At 40.1% G+C, this 21,800-nt stretch overlaps 1 protein-coding gene across 1 annotated transcript; it reads right to left on the bottom strand.

Moving 5' to 3' along the window:
• Positions 1 to 1,261: 1,261 nt before the first annotated feature.
• Positions 1,262 to 21,788, bottom strand: ikzf2 (IKAROS family zinc finger 2). Its single transcript, XM_068572728.1, has 8 exons — positions 20,962 to 21,788; positions 19,617 to 19,664; positions 14,847 to 14,948; positions 7,931 to 8,113; positions 6,900 to 7,067; positions 3,944 to 4,081; positions 3,292 to 3,423; positions 1,262 to 2,428 (listed from the first exon to the last, which is right to left on the bottom strand). Exons 2-8 carry the CDS (start codon positions 19,642 to 19,644, stop codon positions 1,608 to 1,610), a joined length of 1,572 nt encoding a protein of 523 aa, XP_068428829.1. The 5' UTR covers positions 19,645 to 19,664; positions 20,962 to 21,788; the 3' UTR covers positions 1,262 to 1,607.
• Positions 21,789 to 21,800: the final 12 nt, after the last annotated feature.

Genomic DNA, 21,800 nt, shown 5'->3' with positions numbered 1-21,800 from the left:
ACCCATTCAATTTAAACTTGGGTTGGGACACTGCTTTTTGTGTCAAATGTCAAATGTTTGTGACTTTTTCCCCCATTTATTCACACCTTGTCAAATCTGCATGTGGATTTGATTACATCTGTGGCCTTTTAAAACATGTATTAGATTTACAGAATAAACTAGTATTTTATAGATATTTTCTCAAAATATTTCTTTTACTTTACTTTTTACTTGTTTAAAAATGACCAAATGTACAACTCAGAGACAGGAAGTTGGCGTTCTTCTTTCAAGCCCTTATATTCGTTATAGAGTCAGTCAAAGTGAATTGATGAAGGCTATCACATTGGCTGAATCTTACAACGAGGTGGTTAGGAGGTAGTTTTTTGTTATTAGCAGGCTATGTAGCCTTTGTAGAGTGTTAGCATTAGCTTTTGAGTGGAGTCCCTTTACCAGCTTCACAAATTATGTATTAATAGTAACATTGCTTTTTAATGCATTCTATAAATGTAACATATGCATAACATTTACAGTGTTAGTGGATTGAAAAATGCATTTACGATTAAGCTACCACCATGTATAGTTTGTGATATGCATCTGTTAATCTAGTTGTTGTTTATACACTTGTACTAGCACTAAAAGAGAACATGTCTTAACTTAATGCATTTGTTGTTTTATGAATTATTGGGGGTCCATAATAAAGTTTGAAGTAGGATATATGTCTAGAAACTAGGTAGTAATCCATGCATGCTAATTCATTGAAACCATGCAAATATGAAAGGCAATACTAAACCACAATGTAATTCTGAAGATGATGGCACGACTAGCCAAATGTCTACATCTGTAGATAGATAGTCTACAATCAGAGACCACCACACCACTGGCCGTTAGGTCCAAATTGACATCAAGTTGCTTGCAGTTAGAACACATAGCACCAGTTGACCATGACAATATATCTTCCATAACAAGGGTTATGGGCCACAGCAATATCATAAAAAAGAACAACGAAAAAGAAAAATGCATGGATTCTAAGTGATATGCCACAGCAAGTGGCCCATTCAATACCATACTGTTTGTACAGTATGGTATTGTACTTCACATAAAACATTAATTGTATTATGTTTATTTAATTCACTTTAAAAAAAAAACATACGTTTGTACCTCTGCCTTGTTCTAAATATGACATCCTATCTGGTTTTGTTGTATTTGGAGGCATTATTTACTTCTGAAGAGTGGAACCATTTTTCTTTAACAAAACCACGATGACACGACAAGCACAACAGGAGACCTTTCCAAATAAGACTAACATGAAAAACTAGTTTAAGTTGTTTGATAGCTGCTCTGTTAAAACATTCATGAACATTTTGCGAGAAAACAAACAACTTACCTTCCTTCTTCTTTATTTTCTCAATTAAATATGTAGAATATATGTCTTTGGCCCATACCTTCATATGATTGTTCAACTGTTCAGATTCACATAATTAGCTCAAAAGAAGCCTATGCTATGATTGTGCTACACTTGTCTACAGTGCCCTTCAACTGTGCAGTTTCAGATGCCTGAGGGTAAGGACGGATATCAGGCTATTGCTCCTTTCCTTTCTTTGTCTTTCCCTAAATTCCTACCCATCCTTTTATTGGATGGTGTGTTCACCGCGGACTATGTGAGAGGAGAACTCATAGCTGTCTTTGCTGCGGTGACCACAGATGTTGCATTCCAACGGATCTCTGTATCCGTGGCAACCCATGTGGATGGTGTACATGACATGGTCCAGAAAGAGCACCTGGCAATGCTCACACTGGTACGCTCGTAACTCCTGGCCCTCTCGTCCATACACCCGCACCCCATCCTGGCTTGCAGGCTTTTCTGTGGCCACTCGCATGATGCCGGTCCCCATTCCTGCCCCACTTCTGGATGACGCTTCTGTCACCCGTTCACCTGAATAGCCCACAGCTGGACTGGCTCGAGACCTGAGTCCGGGAATGGGGTTGTTCCCATGGTGGCCCTGCCTCTCATGAGGGCTGCTGCGAGCTGAGTCAGCAGAGTCAACCCCACTGTTGTTGGGAGATTCTTCTTGCCCTGGATGATGCAGCTTGCTCAGCCTGGTTAAAGCCATTGGGCCGTTTGTGGTGGGATGGCTGGGGAAGTCATGGGGGTGAAGGGGCTGAGAATGCTGAGGTTGCAGCGTGTCACAATTTCCTGGATGATCTGTCCGTTGGCCCATTGGCAGGACATGGTGGAAGAGGGGGTTGACCATAGGCACCACTTCAGCCATAGAGAGAGGGGGACGTGGATGATGGAGCATGGGCCGAAGAGTGTCCGAGCCAAGATATGTTATGGCATTATTGATGGCCTGGTCCATCATGTGGGCGGACATCAGTTCAGCCTGCTTCTCATACTTAAGGCCCATCTCATAGCCTAGCTCAGGGTAGCTGTAGCGTACCATCTTTTCACCTGCATGAAATAAGAGTAGCACTATGAATGTATGAAAATGATTGAGCAAGATTATACTAACTTCATAGAGCGAGACACAAAACATAAAATATATAAATGCATATGCCTTAGTGGAGTGCCACACTCTTGCTATTAGCTAAACAAAAAGAGAGAACATTACACGCACAAACATATGACCATGGCTTGACTTCCATTCCAGTCAGTCAAACTTGTATCTTGCTGATATTTCAAGACTTGATTTTCATATGTTTAACTTGCTATTCTGTGTTTACAAATTTTGTGAGGTGGAAAACCCCATCCATCTACTGCGCTATTTAACCCCTCCAGAACAGGGATGCGGTGAGCTGTTTTCTCTCGATAAGAGCTATGACAAAGTTACAGGTGTACCTAACCACAGAGTGAAAAACATTTCCTTGCCTCTCAGTCAACCGCTCGCGCTAGCTTGCATGATCTCTTTTTTTAATAGTGCGGCAAATAAAACCAAATTCTGAGAAAACGAATCTGAGCTCATAGGGCAGGGCTAATATTGTGTGATGAATGAGTGAAAGTAAATTTAAAAAAAAAGGATTAGTATAACATAAAAATATTCATTGGTTAAGCGTATTACATGATGACAATTTAACTAATGCATTCCAGAGGTCCTGCAAAGTGTAAATTACTCAGTGTATGCTTGGATATACACATTTATTTCACATGATTTGCATGGCATTTCATCATTGCGTCCACATCAATTCATAGAGAGAAAATTGAGTAGTTGAAATGTAATAGCGTTAAATAAACTGCATCAGGCTGGTCTTCATGGACACGCCACGGAGACTAAAGTCGAGAAAGCCATTGACTGACTGGCTTTAATTCATACCCACCCACAAATTTTTGAGGCGTGGTGCTCTTCCTCTTGCCCACGTTGCTGTGCAGTCTTTCAATAACAGGTGGCCGATCAAAGGGAGCCATGTTGTTGGGCTCCGCCATGGGCCTTGGGTCTTTAGAGTCCTCACCTTAAAGAAAAGGAACAGGGTTAGAATAGGCAACAATATATTTAGGTGTCAAGTTAAACACAGCAAAATAACATAGCTAAATATGGCTTAATTCATTTTCTTGATATGTGAAAACAAAAAATAAAATCTGAATTTTAACCTCGAGTCATTCTTGCCCCGTAGACTTTCCTTCCTTGAGTCACCAAATTGTCATAAAAGGATTAATGATTCAATTAGTTAATACTATAAAAACAGTTCAGTAATTATTAATACATTATGAAATCTGTATACATTTATGAACATATAAATAAAAAGACATTTAGTTGATAACAAATGCACAGTCAGAAAACCTGTAAATATTTGTAGTAATCAGCCTTTTTTAAATTTTTTATTTCAATCCTCTTTTACAGATATTATTAAGTAAACTTCAGATTATACGTTATTACTGATTTTTTTTTCTCTCCTGTGAGAGCCACCTTTTCTGTATTGTTTCCATTACACTTACTCTTTTTATGGCTACAGTTTTAGTAAAACAATTTACCTGTGTAAGGGCCAGTGTTGGTGTTCTGATCCAAGCTGATACCCTGCAGGTAACTATGGCAGCGCTCTTTATGTTCCTCCAAAGAAGTGCGCTGTTTGTAGCTCCGCCCACAGAAGTTGCATTTGTGTGGCTTGCCAACTAAAAGTGAGGACATTCAAGGGGAAGCATATTAATTTCATTCACTGCTACAGACAGAGAGAGTGGGTAGCGTCCAATGAGATAACGCAACCTACCACAATGTTTGGGCGGTGCGTAGTAGTAAATACTGTGTCAGTAGTACAAACAAATCAAAAGCAAGCCTCTGAGATCATGGATATTCCACTACTAATATGAGGATTCCACACAACTGTTGCCAGACATAAAGACCAGCTGTGGGCGAAAAAGAGCGTTGCGCCGTGAAGTCTGCGTCTTCAAAACGCTTCTATGGAGGTGTAGTGTGATTCATTGTGCTATTTAAATTTAAATTCTTCTTTCCAACGTTGACAAGTGGAAAGACGAAGACATATCCTACCCATCACAAGCCTTCAGCCCATCTTTCTATAATATAGGAGCATTTAGGTTTGAGATGACAGAACAGCCTGGATATGTGCCAATAGTTGTTAATGTCACCGGTGTCCTTACCTTTGTATAATGGAACAAGAGTACATGAATTGTTTCGATACTATTGGATAAAATATAAGTTGTATTAAAAAATGTGTAATACTCGTATTCCAAGTAGCTTTGCTGAAGTGAAATTCCTACCTGAGCAGACACTGCTAAGATGTAGTTGTATGTCCTGTGTGTATTCTCAAAACTAACATTATGACTCAGAAAAGGACCGAGCAAGCTGGTGGCCACATAAGCATACCGAAGTCACCCACCAGCATTAACCATACAATGTAGTGAGACATTCACAGAGATAATGGTGACAGCTATTTACTAGAAGAAGCGCCAGTGCTCACTATGAGAACAAAGAAACCAAACATATCTGAGGCACAGAGACTGTAACCCACCCACACACACACACACACACACACACACACACACACACACACACACACACACACGCACACATTTCGAGATAGGTGATAGTTCAGATGTAAACATGAGTACTCTTTGTCCCACAGAAAGCGATGAGTTTGTTTGCACATTATGTTTAATAAGAAGACAAGTTACTCAGAAATGAATATTCCTTCAGCTATAAATGTTACATTATCTTCCAAGAACTACTTCTTGATGATTTGTGTCAAGGAAATAAAACCCACTAGTTACAGAATGACACGGCCATTCATGGCTGATCTTGCATCAGCAGGCACTATTCTCTTTAGTGAATCATGTGAAATGAGAATAGGTTTTCTGCTGTATCAGTCATACAGGACTTAGTGGTCTATGAATGACACTGTATCGGCAGAACTCATTGTTCATTGTAATTTTTTTTTCTGAGTACGAACAGCTTAAAAAAAATGGTGTCAAATGACAAAACGTTTCCATATTATTAAAGTGTGGGTTAAGGTACATGAATGGCCATTGCAGTAATATTCATTCTGACGAGTGAAGGAGGAGGCAGTATTCAATCAAGTATTACTTCCATGTTCTTAGTAGCCCAAATATACACACTTTCTCACTCACTCACACAACATAACCTTCATTACTTTTTTTGTATTTATATAACCACCCACACACAACCTTGCGCAGATGTTGGATAGACCTGAAGAATCCACCTTTCAGACGCTAATCTTATTCATGCAAATGATCCACACTGTGCACTCAGACTCACTTGACTGATTGCCTTTGGCTGATAAACAGGAACTCAAATTGAAATCTCCTGTCTTACGACATTTACATTATTTGCTTCCCAGGCATTTACTGAATAATGATTCTCCCAATGCACTGTGCCTCAATGGACAATGTCATTAACCAAAATGGAACCTTGCCTGAGGGATAGCAGCCAAATCTGTCACATTTTTGTCCGACCCCTCCTTCTTTTGTCTCTCACTTTTGTCTTACATTTTTCTTCAAGGGTCTATTCTCCCAATACCAAGCCTAAGTTGCCAGGAGTACCACACACCATACGTTAGAGAACGACATGACAGCACAACTTGGCAACATCAAAGTCCTTACACTCCCTCTAAATGACCTGAAGAAGGCAAGTGTAACTTCGTACTCACATTTTTACGGGAATAAACGGTTGGGGGACGTGACAAACAAATTCTGCTTAACAATAAAGGAAGTGAAAGTAAGAAAATGGTCATGGTGGAAGACAGGTGTGGAGCTATATATATATTAGGAAATGGATAAAAGAAGCTGCTGAGTAACAACTGAGAGAGAGAGAGATTACCGACATGGAAACAGAAAATAAATTAATGCATATCCGTAGACGCGCACCCAAACACACATTACCTCTATCTTAAAAGAGAACTGTGTATGAGTGACCGCAGACAGCAATGACAGTATTATCTGACCTTGATTTCAAAGGTGCAAAGGAGGGGAGAGCATATCCTCTCTGATAGGAAAGTGGGTTACAGTTGAGTGAGACTGCCAGTATTCTCCATGTGTTTCTCAACAGACAGTTTCCTCCTTAGCAAGTCAAGCAACTAAGGAACATCATGTCCTTGGTACCTAACCACAAAGCACTCACAATACAGTCTATAACATGGTCATAATAATGTTTTTCAGCAGATACGAGACATGAAGTCAGCAACCAGCATGTATGGCTACTACACCTCTGCTAGTTCTTGTATTAGACTCCAAGTCACACATCAGTGTATGAGGAAGACAAGGATAATAAGGTACATGTAACACAAGCATGATATTAAAAAAAAATGTATATGTAATGTCTTAAAATAAAGTCTTTCACAAACATTAGAGCATACATTTTTTTTCCCAGATCCCTGATGCACTTTTGATGAAATTATCTTCTGGGTAGCATAAGTAGATGAGTAAAAAGGGACAAGAAGATGGCGAGCTGAAGTCTTACCAGCATGAGTGCGCAAATGTCCGCTGAGGGCATCGCGCCGCCGGCAGGCGTAGCTGCAGAAGGGGCACTTGAAGGGTTTTTCACCTGTATGCAACTTAATGTGTCTTAGCAGGTTTCCCTTCTGGGTGAATGAGACACCACACTGGTTGCACTGGAATGGCCGGTCACCTGACAGAAGCAAGCACAGGAAGGCAATACCACACATTGTAGAAGAGGCCATGCAAGCTATGTTTTGTGTCCAACTGAACTAATTTACAAATGACAGTTGAGAAATGAACAGGACCAACTTCTGTTGGACTGTTTTAAATTAGATAAAACTATCATTGTGGTAACTATCATGAATTGAACCTACTTGAAATGACTAAAACCTACATTTTAACGTGCATGTTTTGCCCTTGTTTTCCTAAATCCAAAAACATGTAAATCAGATGAATTGTGCTTCAAATCTTTAACTATATATACAATTAAAAATAGCTGGAACCACTTACTTGTGTACATTTTCCACTGTAAATGCAATGTTTTCCAGCGTAAGGCATGTGGATGTGTGCTTGTATATTTCTCTTGACTAGTATTGTGGACTTTATATCATGTGGAATAATACACGTCGGTACAAATTTTGATTTGACATTGAATCACAACTACTGTCATGCTGTTCTGTGAGCAAATCTTTTGAACTGCAGCGAGTTGGAAAAGAGAAATATGATCCTAATGCTGTGACAACTAGATCCGTCATGGCGTCAGTTGGAACAGGTTGCGGGGGATTCCAAGGATATTTTCCCTGATAATAGTTCCAAGTCTAAGCTATTGTCCTTCAACAAACAACAAAACGAAAAGAAAAAATAAAACATGCAGAAAGCACTCTACACCCACTTCGAGAAAAAAAAAATGTGTGACTCACCCTAAAGGTGGGGAAACATACACCGCCCAGATTTTAATCATTAGAAAAAGACAAATCCTGTGTGGATTGTCAATACCAAAAGATGTACCAGGTTGCGTCTTTAAAAGGCATTTGTAAACGCAATGATTGTTACCGTGTGTTTGTCGACTTCCTAAATCAGCTGTCGCGTTTGGCTCAGATAATCCATCCTGTACATTGCTTGGGCTGTCAGTCATGGATTCCTCCAATGCTCCTTCCTCCCCTGTTTGGCCTATTTCTGCTGGGCTTCTGTTGTCAGTCTCCTCCACTGTTTCTTCCTCCTGTTTAATTTTCAGATCTGAAAGATATAACAATGGCAATCCTAAGATGCACAATTTGTCAAATGTAGATAGAGCAGGATTTATGGAAGTGACATAAAAGAAACTTGAACACCACAAATGCTCGAAAGCAACCATAAACCATTTGGCAACTATGTAGTTGGCCGGCCTTTGGTTGCATGACTTGGTCAAGCATGCGCAGATTACATCAAAATGGTAAGTTTATTCGGAATGGATGGATTGACTGAGGTTAGGTTAGAAGAGAGGCTGTTTGCATCCCGAGGGCATAGTGTGTGGTTAGAGTTGAGATGAGGTAGAGTGTCCTCTGTTGAAATAATTTAAACTGTAAAGGTCTGAAGTGAACTGTGCTGGTCGCTGAATGGACTGCTTTGGCTCGAGGTATAACGACCTGCTATGGGCATAGGGTCACTGGTGAACTGTGGCTGAGTGAAGTAAGGCAGTATATAATTAAATGTGCATGGAGTGAACTGAGCAAGTCAAGTCTTAGACAGCATTAGGATGGACTGACACATGGACAGAGAAAAAGAGTGAGAGAGAAAGAGAAACAGGCTCGTCTGGTTCCTGCCTGTCCCTGAGGAGAATAGGGAGTGTCAGAGGCCCTGCAACTGAGAACACATGACTAGCAATGGGAGACTGACTGGAAGACAAGGGCAAAATATTGTATAATTGTGTGTGGGTTGCTGTGGAGGGACACACACACAGTTACACCTAGTTTCATCCATCTACACTGCAGGTGCCTCTTGTCCTAAAAATCACCTGGGTTATACATACTGTATACAATTCAGTCAACCAGAAATTTGTTTGAAAAATATTCAACCAAACCTTCAATTTCACAAGTCTGGTTCCTGTAACAAAGCCGAACCATTGCTGGGTAAGGTAATATCAATGTTGTATCCCACACAAACCACATAAGCTGACACTTTCTAATAGACAATGCTAAGCAAGAGTTGTATCTTTTGTCTTCCACAGGACTCTAATGGTAGCACCATGTGGCCTTATTTTGTATTCTGAAGTAAGGAAACAGTTCATCTGTCTTGGATCTGGCTGTGAATGATTCACACACAGATTATGCCACTTTTTTTGTTTTAATTATGCTTAAACCCCCGAAACTAACTTGTGTTTCTGAGCCAAATAGTAAAGCTTGACTTAAATTGATCATCTCGCCTTTGTTCACCCGACAGCTGTAACAAAACATTTTTAAGAATCATACGAGGTAATGAGATGTACAACATAAATCAAATCTTGGTCTTGTTAATAGATTACAATGGATGTGAAAGGGGCTTTCGGCATATTGCAGAAACAAAGGTTTGGACATCATCCAAGCAAAACGAACTCATCCTGATGAGCCTGTTTTGGGATTTACTGGGGCATATGACGTTTTACTAAAGACTGACTGTATCAATCGACTGTCCCTTCAAACAGTTCCACTTAAATCTGAGGCTAGTCAAATACATTTTGATTTTCAGGCAACGTTTTCTTTTTATAGGGTATGGAGAAGAAATCTCCACAAAGCAACTGCAGTCTTTAAACTGATCCTGTGTGTTTCCAATGCCCAAGTTTGTACAGAAGAAATGCTTCACCCAGTGCCCACATTGATATTAAGCTTTGCCTTCGATAGCTGTATCCTGGCAACACGGAGCAGAACCTAAACGTCCTTGCTATTCAGCTCCTTGTATCTTTACATCTGCCTCTCCAGGGTGGCAGAGTAGAATACATAGTGATCAGACGAGGATACCCTTGACGGTTGCTACGACAAAAGCAGCAATAAAAATAACCAAGATGAAGTTTTGACTGTGATATATCTCAGTTTCCTTTAATCCACAGAAGAGCATGGGAAAAGATCACAATTGATTGAGAGGTTGACTGAAAACAACACACCATTAAGAAGAATGCATTATGTCACTTATCGTCCAAACTGTCATCTGGCCCAAAGTGTGTAATTCTACTCCTTTACGTTTAATCACCAGAAAGGTGAACTCCAGGACAATTGTTGTACAGCTTGTGTTTAAGCTTGCATGTTTAACAGTTTGGCACTGATATTTGACAGTGCTTAATGCTTTTCAGCAGATGATATCACGTGACCCTTCTTTTGAAACAAAACCTAAAATGACAAATCATCCTCGGCAAGCCAAAGGCTCATATCAGTGATGAGTATCTCCCTGTGAAACCATGGCCCAGCTTGTCTCCCTGTATCTTTAAACTTGTGGGAAATGAGCGTCCCTTTTATCTCACGGTTGCCTCGTCTCATGTAGTTTCCCCTTTTCTTACTTTGCTGCTTCATTGTGACATTGATGGTACTAATCTATTGTCACATTAATAGACTTAAAGGAACCTGGCAACATTTCTGGGTAAGTGTTATACCGCTCAACAAGTGTAATATTCATGTCTTCTCATCCCACAACTTTAATTGTGTGTGTGTGTGTGTTTGTGTGTGCAATCACTTCCACCCCATTCCTCTAATACCCCCAAACTATAAAGCACGGAAAGTAGTCAACAATAGCTATGCTTTTTGCAGGGCAACGAATCTAAAGCAAAAACTATGCCTTGTTGATGGTAATACATCTTCCACATATTACATGTTTTTTTCCCCAAGATTATTTTCTGTCTTCCTTTGATATAGCTTCGGGCAATTTGCCTCTAAGTACATGGACCCTCCCACTGTACCCCCAGTTGTGGGCTTTGGACTTGCCGAATATGGATCGCTACCGTCCACTCTCCTCCCGGCAAATAAGTCTACTAGCAACAGGGAGGGAGGGACTGCAGGGTGAGCTGGCTACACAATTAAAATCTAATCCGTAGACTGAACAGTAACAACTCAAATTCAGTCATAACCCCAGCGCCAGGAATCTGATCGTGGACTGACCTGTTTCCCGGCCGGATCAGCAAACTTTCCGGCGTCTCTTCCAGAATCCTGTGAGTGGGCTGAGTAAGCTAGCTAACTAATTATTGTGTTGTGGTCTGGATCCATTAGATAACCATTAAACATACATTTGAATATTTACATTGAATTAATTTGAACAGATGGCAATAAAAAAAGAGCTTTGAAATTAATTGGACATTGGGAAATAAAAGTCCCTTGAAATAAATTAATACAGTCCTTTGAAAATAATGTTAATAGAAAAAAATAGAAGCCTATTAATACATTTTGACATATTTAAATATTTATATGTTCAGTTATTTATTGTTTTGTTTATTTTATAGGCATGATTTCCAGGCTTGTCAGCAGAGCCAGCATAGATGGAGTGAAGAGAGCAGGATTTGCTCACAGATATGCTTTCATCCTCGCATACTCGCAGTCCTCCACACAAACTCATGTAGATAACTTTGCATGTGTGATATCTTAATCGCAAATGTAAAAGAACAGACAGTCTCAATATACTCTTCAAAAGTGATCTGGATGAACTCCTGAATGAAGTGAAATCTTTGGTTTGCTGAATGCTAGAGGATATACTATCCAGGGACGTATGAGGGAATTAGATCATGCTCACATTCTGCTGCTCTGGCATGAGACTTTGACTGTTGACAACATTGATCAGACCATTCGAGCAGACATATCTGAGTAATGGACGGAACTAGAGCTGTATGGGCCAATGTCTCAACTCATGCAGAATGGACTCCAACCCAGCAACCCGAACTGTCCCTGTATGGTCAATGGCATCTGTTCCAACAACTTCCCTAAAACCTTCTGACAGGAAACTCACCTGCCAGACAATGTTCATGGCTACCCTAATTACAGAAGGCCAAACAATGGTCACACTATTGAGAACAATGGTTTCATATTTGACAGCAGGTGGGTCGTTCCATAACTCGCTCACAGGAGAGCAACAGAATACAAGGTGCAGGACAGGTTTCCTGTAGTGATAAATCTTCCTGTCCACAAAGAAGGCTCACAGAATGTTGCCCTGAGAAAAGGCCATGCACAGGAGGCTCCAGCTGTAGCCAAAAACATTGCATAGCTCGGCTTCATCAAACTCAACAGGAGGGACCCTGAGGCAAGACAATTACTTCATGTGGAAATTCCAGAACACTTTACTTGGATTTGAGGATCTCAAGATCTATCGGGCTACAAACTATAAGCTTTTTGAAGAGACAGCTTTGGCCATGGGCTTGCTTGAAGATGATGGAAATTAGATTATTGCTGTATGTGATGTCTATAGCTACACATCCTCAAAGAAAGTCTCAGCAAACTTTGCTAATGTTGTCCACTACTGTCAGAACCCAAGGATCTTGGACCAGATTAGTAAAGAATTTCAGGGATGCTCCAGAGATGATGTAGACATAGATCTTAGAACAAATCTGCTGCTTGCCATGGAATATAGATGAATGAGAGGTAGTCTGTCCAAATGCAATGGTGCCATTGCCAATATAACTAACAGAGGAAGAAAAGCTGACAAAACACTTCAGGTCCAAAAGAGTCAACAAATAGAAACAAAGAAACGTTACAGTTATTTAGTCAGAAGCTGAATAACACAAATGGAACAGGATAGTTTATCCATCCAGCTTGGTATTCAACAAAGGAGAATATGATCACAAAACAGTTTCGTTTGAGCTCGCTTGCCAGCTACGAAACAACCTTTATCTTTTAGGGCAGTTGCTGCTAAGATCAGGGCTTGCAAAATTGCAATATACTATTATTATACAATATATTATTCTTACTGCACGATACGTAAGAGTTGTTAGTGATTTTGTATATATTCACATGCACCTTTTGTCACAATCCTTGGAGGTCTTTCTCACAATATGTATAAGCGTCAGGTCAATTGTATTAATTGACGAGATATGCTTGTCACAGACTTTTTATTAAAAAAAGAAATTCAAAACCTCACCAGACTGTATCTAATTGCATCACCGTAGTCATCTTTAAAGAATGATCAAAGTTCCCAGTGATTAATGAATAATGTTTTTGCCTAAGATGCACATTCTTAACCATTCAACCTGTATTATTCATCAGGTAATAATGTTGGGGGTTAGACTAGATGTTTACAATATATTCACTATAAAAGATGGAAAATAACATTTGACACAGGACTAATATTATCAAAAAATAAAAAGTTGACCAAACTGAGAGAAAACATATGACTAAAAATTTACTGAATATTAGTGACTTTGGGTGACAACAATTATCGGATAGGAAATAGGTTACACCACCAAAAAGGGACAGGACTTTATTCCTAACTTCCCAACTTGTCATTTTTGGGATTTTGTTAGTGATCAAAATGCTCCCAATCTCTGATCTTGCACCTGTACCTATTCTGTTAAGATGCATAATGGGATGATTTTCAAGCTGAAATATTTGTGTTTACTTATACAAATTAAATTAGTAAATTTGTTTTAACGAGAAACAGTGTGTGTACATCAGTGGTGGTCCGTGGGATTCAGACCTAGGCCTTCAATGAATTCTGTTTCGTTCACATCAGGGGCAGACTGGGTGGAAAAAGTGTCCCTTAAGTTATTGTCACAGACCAACACACTGGCGTTCATACAGTCCACCACCACCCGCTCTGCCACACGGCTCCACCCCGAGCATAGGGGACTGACCCGCGGAGCCGCTCCACCTGACGAGAAAAGGAGACGCCGTGAGCACACCTCGCACCTTGCTCTCACCGTCTCTCTTTTCTTTTTTTTCTCGTCATGTGGACCAGTCTCCTCGCCCTGTATGATCGTGGTGGAACCGTGTGGCGGAGCGGGTGGTGGTGGACTGTATGAACGCCAGTGTGCCAGCCCTAGCTGTCATTGTGCCAAAGGGTTTCAGTGACCCTTTGACTCACGTGTGTATTTTACGTGGGCCGATCCCCGCCCTGGTAACGTGGCACTAAAGACATTGTGCACCGGCGGACGGTCGCATCGGGAGCAGGGGGCCCGGTCCCTCCCCGGCGGGAAAAGAAGGCACAGCAAGCACATGTTCCATGGCCCCGGGAAGCGTTGAGGTCCGGGCACGGCGCTCTAAAGCATGCGGCCACGGCCGCTGTGCCACTTTCGCTATGAGCCTTTCCAAGCTAACCTAGAGCCAGTCAGGGTGCACCGCAGCCGAGGAAATGCGCTCGACAAGGACCAGCACAGCAAGAAGAGAGCACAACCCTGTCGGGTCAACAACAATGCATGTTGTCCAAATCAATCCAACAAAACCGCACCACTAACACCTTGCACAGTGCAAAGACATTGCAGCATAGCTGCGCCGGCTGTATTAAATACAACTGCAAATGTAAAAAAAAACAGTAACACAATCAGCTTTTCACTCACCAGACGCACATAACCCTCTGTGGGAAAGGGGTCATCAGTAAATCCTGAGATTCTAGGTTCGAGGTGAGACGCTAGCTTCACTGACAAATCACAGCGCATGTTAATGGTCATGAGGGCCCTGTGACCAATCATACGTCTCGGGTCTTGAGAAGGCTCTCATGTATTTTAACCAGGCTAATCTTACATATATAAAAAGAAGTGAAATGTAATTGAATAAAACATGAGAGGAACTGATGAAGGCAAAAGGTAATAAGCAAAAATTATTATAATGCATGTAGTGTATTTGTGAAAAACAGTTACATAAAAAAAGGATGACTTAATTATCAAAATAAAATAATATATTTTTTAAAATGATAAAATAGTTATAAGTTTGTGATTCTATTGAAGCCTTCAGAGAAGGCTTAGAATGCCCTGACTGCCCGCCACTGGTGTACAGACAGCGGTTGTTCTTGGCAGACTGCAGACATGTGCATCTATTGATTGAGCACTCACCACTGGGGGAATTAGGAACCTGAGGTACTGTCCGTCCAGTAGGTGTCGACGCGTCCACCGACATTCTTGAGTTCTCTTTATCAGGAGAGCATTGGCCATTACCTGAGGGACAAGCAGAAAAACAGCCATCTTCATTGTGCTGTACAATACTGTAGTTGTACAACACATATAATACAAGGCAGTTATATGCACAATAATAAAAAATAAAAAGTGGTCAAGCGAGGCACAAAAAATTCTGCATTTTGAAGATAATGTTTTTAGAGGATGAAATTCTTACAAATTGTGATCATACACTCCACACCTAACCCGGGTAAAAGCCCTGGTCTATTCCATTTAATACAGACAAAAAGTACATCCATTGTCTTCCTAAACAAATAGTCAGGATGATATACAGTATCCTTTTGTATGGCATTTCCTTCTCAGATTAAACATTTATAATGTCCTCCTACTCTCAGATGTCCTTCAAAGCCTAACCTGAATGGCCACTATGGAAGTCACTATACAGAATGCACACAGCAAATAACTAAACAGTCTATATGTACCGATGGGATCCTAATGTCCAGCAAATGTGGATCAGATTGCATCCTCTCAGCAGTCTGTACAGAACCCAGGCTATGGATAGCCCTGTGTCCTGTGTCCTGTGTGGTTTGAGGGAGAGCAAACCAATCCCTTATCCCCTTACACCCCGGGCCCGTCAGGGTCACTAGAACAATACAGTGGCAACAGGCAAACACCCCTGCTGACCCAGGTGTCCGATCCTTTAGGAACCAAACTGAGCTTTCATTTACCAACAGCACAATCAACATTTTTTCAATCAACTGTGAAAAAGTGGAAGTTATCCGTTCTAATGACATTAGACTTCCCTGTGCTATTTAAATTGGTGTAACAATAGCTGTAGCTGAGGGAAGTTTCAATTCAAATCAAAAGAAGGTGTTACATCTGAAACCCCTACAAGGATGGCCTTGTTACAATTTGTCAATGCTAAACATGTCTGCAATGATCCCTTATACATGAAAAGGAAATCTGTGTCAGATCTCCAATTGCTGTGTCAGCTCCTCTTAGTTTGATAACCTCCTCTACGGTATTGTTACATTGGAGTGGCGGCCCCACTGTGTGGGGCATACTGGGAGACGTTGTCCATGACACAATCCCTGGGCCTGAGCTCGGGTTGCACAGGTTGGGGTTGGAGGAAATCTCAGGTGACCGACGCTGGTTCTCCCTTGGCAATGCTGTCCTGGAGACAGGAGTGGCCCAGATTTGTCATGAAGGATTTTCCATTACTGGAGCAGATGCTGACAACAGCATGGCAGCAGAGTGTAATAGCATTGGTCTGCCTGGATTCAAATGCTAAAAAAATATTTGGCCACTACCTCCAAACAAAGAGGAGGCAGCCTTTCACCTCTGCTAGAGTAGAGGCACTAAATTGTCTTACTATTGCTTCAGAATGGAGCGGAGTTATCTGGTGACTGCTCTCATTTTAATAGATAGCTTTGACGTAACATGTATTTATTTTAATCCCTTATTATTCTCATAAGTAGACATTTCTTCACTGCATTTTTGCCCATCCTTAGTAATTAAGGAGCAGTTGGTAGCCGGGATCAACCGGCTATCTTGTGGATTCAGGATGACCACTCTTTCCATGAGCTACTCATGAGCTAAACAAAAAATGTCACCTGATCTTACACATTGTACCTTTGCAAAGAATGAATGGTTTATGGTAAATTGCTTCACAATAAATTCATTTAAAAAGGTAAAACATTACTTATGTTTTATGAACAAAGCTGTCTTTTTGAATAACGTTAAATAAATACTTTGTTCATTGAAGGGCAAGTGTCCTAGTCATGAGGGCAATAAATGTCAATCAAAAGAAAGTCACACTTATTAAGTATGTCTGTTGCTTATGATGGTCAAATACAAAGCGAGTGAAGAAAATGCATTTCCACTTTAGCATTTCCAACCTTTCATGATTGGAAAAAATAATGACTTGAACAAGGTTGAAAACGTTCTAAACCACACACATAAGCTTGTCTGGATTGAAGGTTTGTGTTGGCTGATTCAACCCTGTGTGAACAGTAAGATGAGGACATCAAACAGCCGAGACTGGCCCGGGTGAAAGGTACTTTTGAATGATACCAAATTGGGATGATTTTACAATGGTGGCAAAAAATACACCTAAATTAAATGTAACTCTTGTGATGGCAGAAATGCTTATAATACACAGAAAATGGCTCATATTGTCGAACTTTGTAAAGAACTGAAAATAATTAAGAGATTTTTTTCCCGAGTGACAAGCTCTCCATTCTGGCTGGCTGGCTGCAGAGTGTATCAGAGATGTTTTTTTCTGGTAATCCTTCATAATACACTTAGACACGGACACACACACCATTTATTTATCTTATATAATCAATACACTAAAATGTATTAACCTAATCAATAATTATTACAGAAGCACTGTTAATTGCCAAGCCATATGCACATTGCATGTCTGGATTGGTGTGTGTGGGTGACTAAGAGAGGAGGGAAACCTGACACATCTGCAGATATCAGGTCCTAAATCAAATGCAGTGTGGGTCTCAAGAAATAAGTGAAAACAATAAAGGGTTGATGGTCAAATCCAGCTGCACTATAACTTTACAATCTGCATGAATATAACGCTTCCATGGAGACTTGTTAATTATTGTTGCAATGCATAAAGAGCAAAGTTAACATTGCAAATAACAACTCTGTGGTTTACTAGACAATGTTTCTCCTGTCTGATCATTTTTGACTGACAAAAAAATAATAATTAGATTTCTCTGATTTGCATTTAGGTCATACATCATACTCACACACGCTCACACACACGCCATTGTCATAATCTCATCCAGATGCTGCACAACCTACAACATCCCCTTGTATTCTCAATACTGTTTAAATGTTACTTACATTGTTACCAATGCTCTTTTTTTCACTGTAACCTTCACTGGCTAAAATAACAACATTCACAAGCAAATGTATATTATAAAATGAACATAACCAATGTTAAACAATGACAATATTAGTGTCTTTCGACAAACTAAAGTTGAAACATTTTGGTTGGAGTCTCGCTGCAAGTAAACTTTTTAGGTTTGAGCATCTTTGGATGGTTTAAAAGATTAATACAAACTCTTTTCACTTGTTACATGAAACAGATTGGAAACTGAGCACTGAGCACTACTTAAGTTAATTCAAATTATATAGGAGAAACATTTTGTTGTTACTGTCAGATGATGCTGTATAGTTTCCCTTAGATTATTGTTATTATTTTTTTCACTGATGAACTGGAATTTTACTGGACTAAAATGGTGCAGATAAAATGATGATGTTACAATGTGATATGGTTTGATATAACATAAGTCTGGTATATGTATTTTTACCACTGGCTTTATTAATAACACGGGTCCGGAAATGTTTTCACCATATTTAATTACATTTACCATGAGCAAGAAACTAGATCAAACTGATGTGGGTTATTTCATAACACCACCAGAGCGCATTAACGACCGACAACAGAAACTTAATATAGAGATACATTGGAGTAGCCCAAAATCACTTCACGCAAATCAAATATTGTTAAAAGGTATCACATAAGAGTTCTGATGGGACCTTCACGATTCAGGGGAGTAAAGCATATTTTGATACGTCATTTTGTCAAATATCTCAAAGGTATTATGTAGGTATTGTCAGTCATATATCAAGATAGTTTACGCTGTGAAAGCTAGCAGTGACCACGTGGACAACTCCATGTATAACTTTATAAAGCTCCTTTCTAGTCAGCCAACACTCAAAAACGCTGTCTACATGTTAACAGCTGTTGACAGCTCAGCTCATTAGAAGGTATGTGTGTGTTCTGTTATGGTGAGTAGGATAAGTTTGCATGTAAGAGGGAGTGGTAGGATTTAATGGAGCAGCATACAATATAGTTTATTCATATATCTCTGTCTGTCTGTCTGTGTAGATGATTATTGTCACACAGTTGGCATAGTGCCTCGCTAATTTATTGAACAGATAGTAAACCACATTGGGGCAATAGGGACGCAAACTGCTGCATTGCACAAATAAAATAATGCTTTCCCACAGTTTTATATGAACGGAACTAACTATAATTTGTTCCAAAAGTATCAATTGAGAAGCGACCCACAGATGGACCGATAGAGGAAGGGCCTTTATTTCCACCGTCCCAGCTACCCCACCTGCCAAGTGTTCCTGGCAGCACAAACCCAGAATGGAGACCTAAAATCCCCACTGATGTCATAAACAACATGCTATCTTTTTTTTTTTTCACACAAAAACAAAAATATAAGGGGGCTGGGAAGCGTTAGAGAGAGATATTCAAGAGACCTGCCCAAAGGAAACCAGAAAAGGGCAAATGGTGCGCCACAAAGTGCACATCCAGTATCTGCTGCATTCAACAGGATGTTGGTAATGCATCGTTGTCTCTACCTTTTAAGGGGTGAACAGGAAAAAGTCTGCACTAGGGGAAAATCCCTTGAAATGTTTATGGTCTTGTGAATGCAAAATGTTTTGATTATTTTTGCAACAGCATTGTCTCAAAAAGTTGGAAGAGATGTAATGAAGTTAAAATAAGTAATTAATGTCAAAGTCCCAATTACAGAAAGACACACAGACATAGATGTCGTCTTTATTGTCACCACCAACAAAGACACATTCCAATACACTGCATAAAGTAAAGTGTCTGTTCCTACATGTCAGTGTTCATTGAGGGTAAAATGTAGCAATAGGAGGACTTACTAGCACAGTGGCCATCGGGAGCCTCCATTTTAAGTGCTGCAGGGAGTGCTGCAGGGGATGAAAAGAAATATTATGACCCCATTAACATTTCTGTAACAACGTTTTTTTGGCATAATGCAAAAAAAATTCTTAATTTGTCAAAACCAAATATGTGTATCTCAAAAGCTGTGCAGCCAGACCTCTGTCATTGCAGGCGACAATAATGTTCAACTTCAGAGTTAACCTTGAACAAGTATGCATACAAACAGCGTGAACCTGTAAGCTATTAATTAATTTAAAATCATAATAATAGCCAAACTCAAGGCTGTTTAGCAGCTTTGTATGCATGGATTCCGGTGCACAACGGTGCATTACAACTTTTCTTTTCTATTAAAGTGGGCATGTATATTTTAGAAAGTTACCCCGTATTAACTAGTTTAAATGTGCGAACAGCAACATTGTCACATTTGCTATTAAAAAAGAGTTCTTGTTGATTGCCCCATTTTCTTTTTTACAATATGACATATCATGTAAGAGACCCAACTCAGAAATGATGCGATTTATTATTTAAGCTGTTGTCTTGTTCTTCAAACAGGAGAGTAATACACATAAATGAACTCATTCACTGCAGTGACACAGTAAGCTGAATTGCTTAATATTGGTCACTTTTTTCAGATTAGACTGACGAGCAACTCAATAAATAGCATTGACTTAAAAAGAAACGGGAGGCATTCAAGAGATACACTCCGAATGTCTGCACGTGTCGTTAATTCATAGTGTTAACCGGCTTCTTTGAAATAAGTTGTGAGTTCATTCTGAATGTTATATGTATCCCTGGACCCATATTTATTGTTGTGAAGAATAATTGTTCTATAAAGTAATTGTGTTCGATCAATTATTAATTGGAATAGAATTGCATTAGAGAGAATTGTTGTAAAGTTTACTAATACTTATTCACATACAGAGTCAGATCCCATAAGGTGTATGTTATTACTAAAATTGTCTGGTAAACTCTAAACTAAATGTGTTGGGCATTCTGCATTGGGCCTATAGGCCAAAAGAAAATCTGCAAGACACCTTTGAAGTTAAAAAAAAAAAAAAGTAATCTGACTTGTAGCCAGCAACAGTTTCCTTAATGAGCTGAGCTCCTAATTTGGCCTCCCTCTCTATCTACATGGAGGAAACATCCAACTTGCTGTGACTGTAAAGTGTCCAGAATGCAAAACCAGAAAGTATCATGCATTATATATATATATATATATATATATATATATATATATATATATATATATATATATATATATATATATATATATATATATTTGTGTGTATGTGTGTGTGTGTGTGTGGCGATTCATATAATTACCTTCGAGCGTCTCCCCTGTGCCAAATGAGTTGGTAATCTCAATAAAAGAGACGAGGGAGGGGTGGTAACTTGTCTCCACCTCCCTTTGATGAAACAAAAGAAGTCAAAATGATCTCCTTCGTCCAGTGGTCTCTCGTACGACAGAAACAAAACAAAAAAAAACTTTCTTTCAGGCCAGCATGTTTCAACAACAATCACACTCCAAATGAAAAGCAGAGCAAAGTTAAGGACGAGCGCATCTACAGCTCCTCACACTGGCGCCCGTTGCTGCGTCAAAGGCTCTTGTGCGCGCGTCCCGTCGAGTTTTCCCACTTGAGAAGCGACAACGACCCCCGTCTCATCGAGCCCGACACACTCCACCTCACGACATGTCTTCAGAAAGTCGCACCACGACGAGACGAGCCGCGCACGTACGTCGCACGCTTCACGCTTTGTTTGTACAGTAGGAACACCGAGGGGCGAAGACTCAACAAGTTGGTGAAGGGAAATAAAGAGAGGGATGGATCAAACTGGATCCACCGGTTCCTAAGGAATTAGCCATAGAGGCAGGGAGCAGCCGAGCTATTTTCAACAACCAAGAAACGAGAAATCCGTGGGCAGGCAGTGTGGCGATGTGACTCAAGGTCGGACCGGCTGAGCCTCGTTTAAACTAAGATGTGGTGGCAAAGCAACTGCTGCATGTGATCACGTTCCAGGGGCTATGCGAGCGGCATGTTGACAGAAAACTCACGAGTTACAATGATTTCTCCACCTTCTCTCGATGCTCGTTTGACACCACTTCCTCGTATGGAGACGGCAACGAGTTCACGTATAGACTCTGCATGAACATGTATGTCAGC

This window comes from Clinocottus analis, unplaced genomic scaffold, assembly GCF_023055335.1.
Source record: "Clinocottus analis isolate CAN_PGR_092001 unplaced genomic scaffold, fCliAna1.0.p SCAF_12, whole genome shotgun sequence".
Classification (NCBI taxonomy): domain Eukaryota; kingdom Metazoa; phylum Chordata; class Actinopteri; order Perciformes; family Cottidae; genus Clinocottus; species Clinocottus analis.
This window is presented reverse-complemented; position numbering and strand designations above follow the sequence as displayed.

What these genes read in the sequence shown, in the direction of transcription:
- ikzf2 (XM_068572728.1), bottom strand. Translation starts at nt 19,644, where the DNA reads ATGGAGGCTCCCGATGGCCACTGTGCTA. An exon ending in CAACACTGGCCCTTACACAG is followed by an intron (nt 3,424 to 3,943) that starts GTAAATTGTTTT and finishes CTTTTCTTTAAG; the next exon opens with GTGAGGACTCTAAAGACCCA. An exon ending in CACGCCTCAAAAATTTGTGG is followed by an intron (nt 2,429 to 3,291) that starts GTGGGTATGAAT and finishes TATTTCATGCAG; the next exon opens with GTGAAAAGATGGTACGCTAC.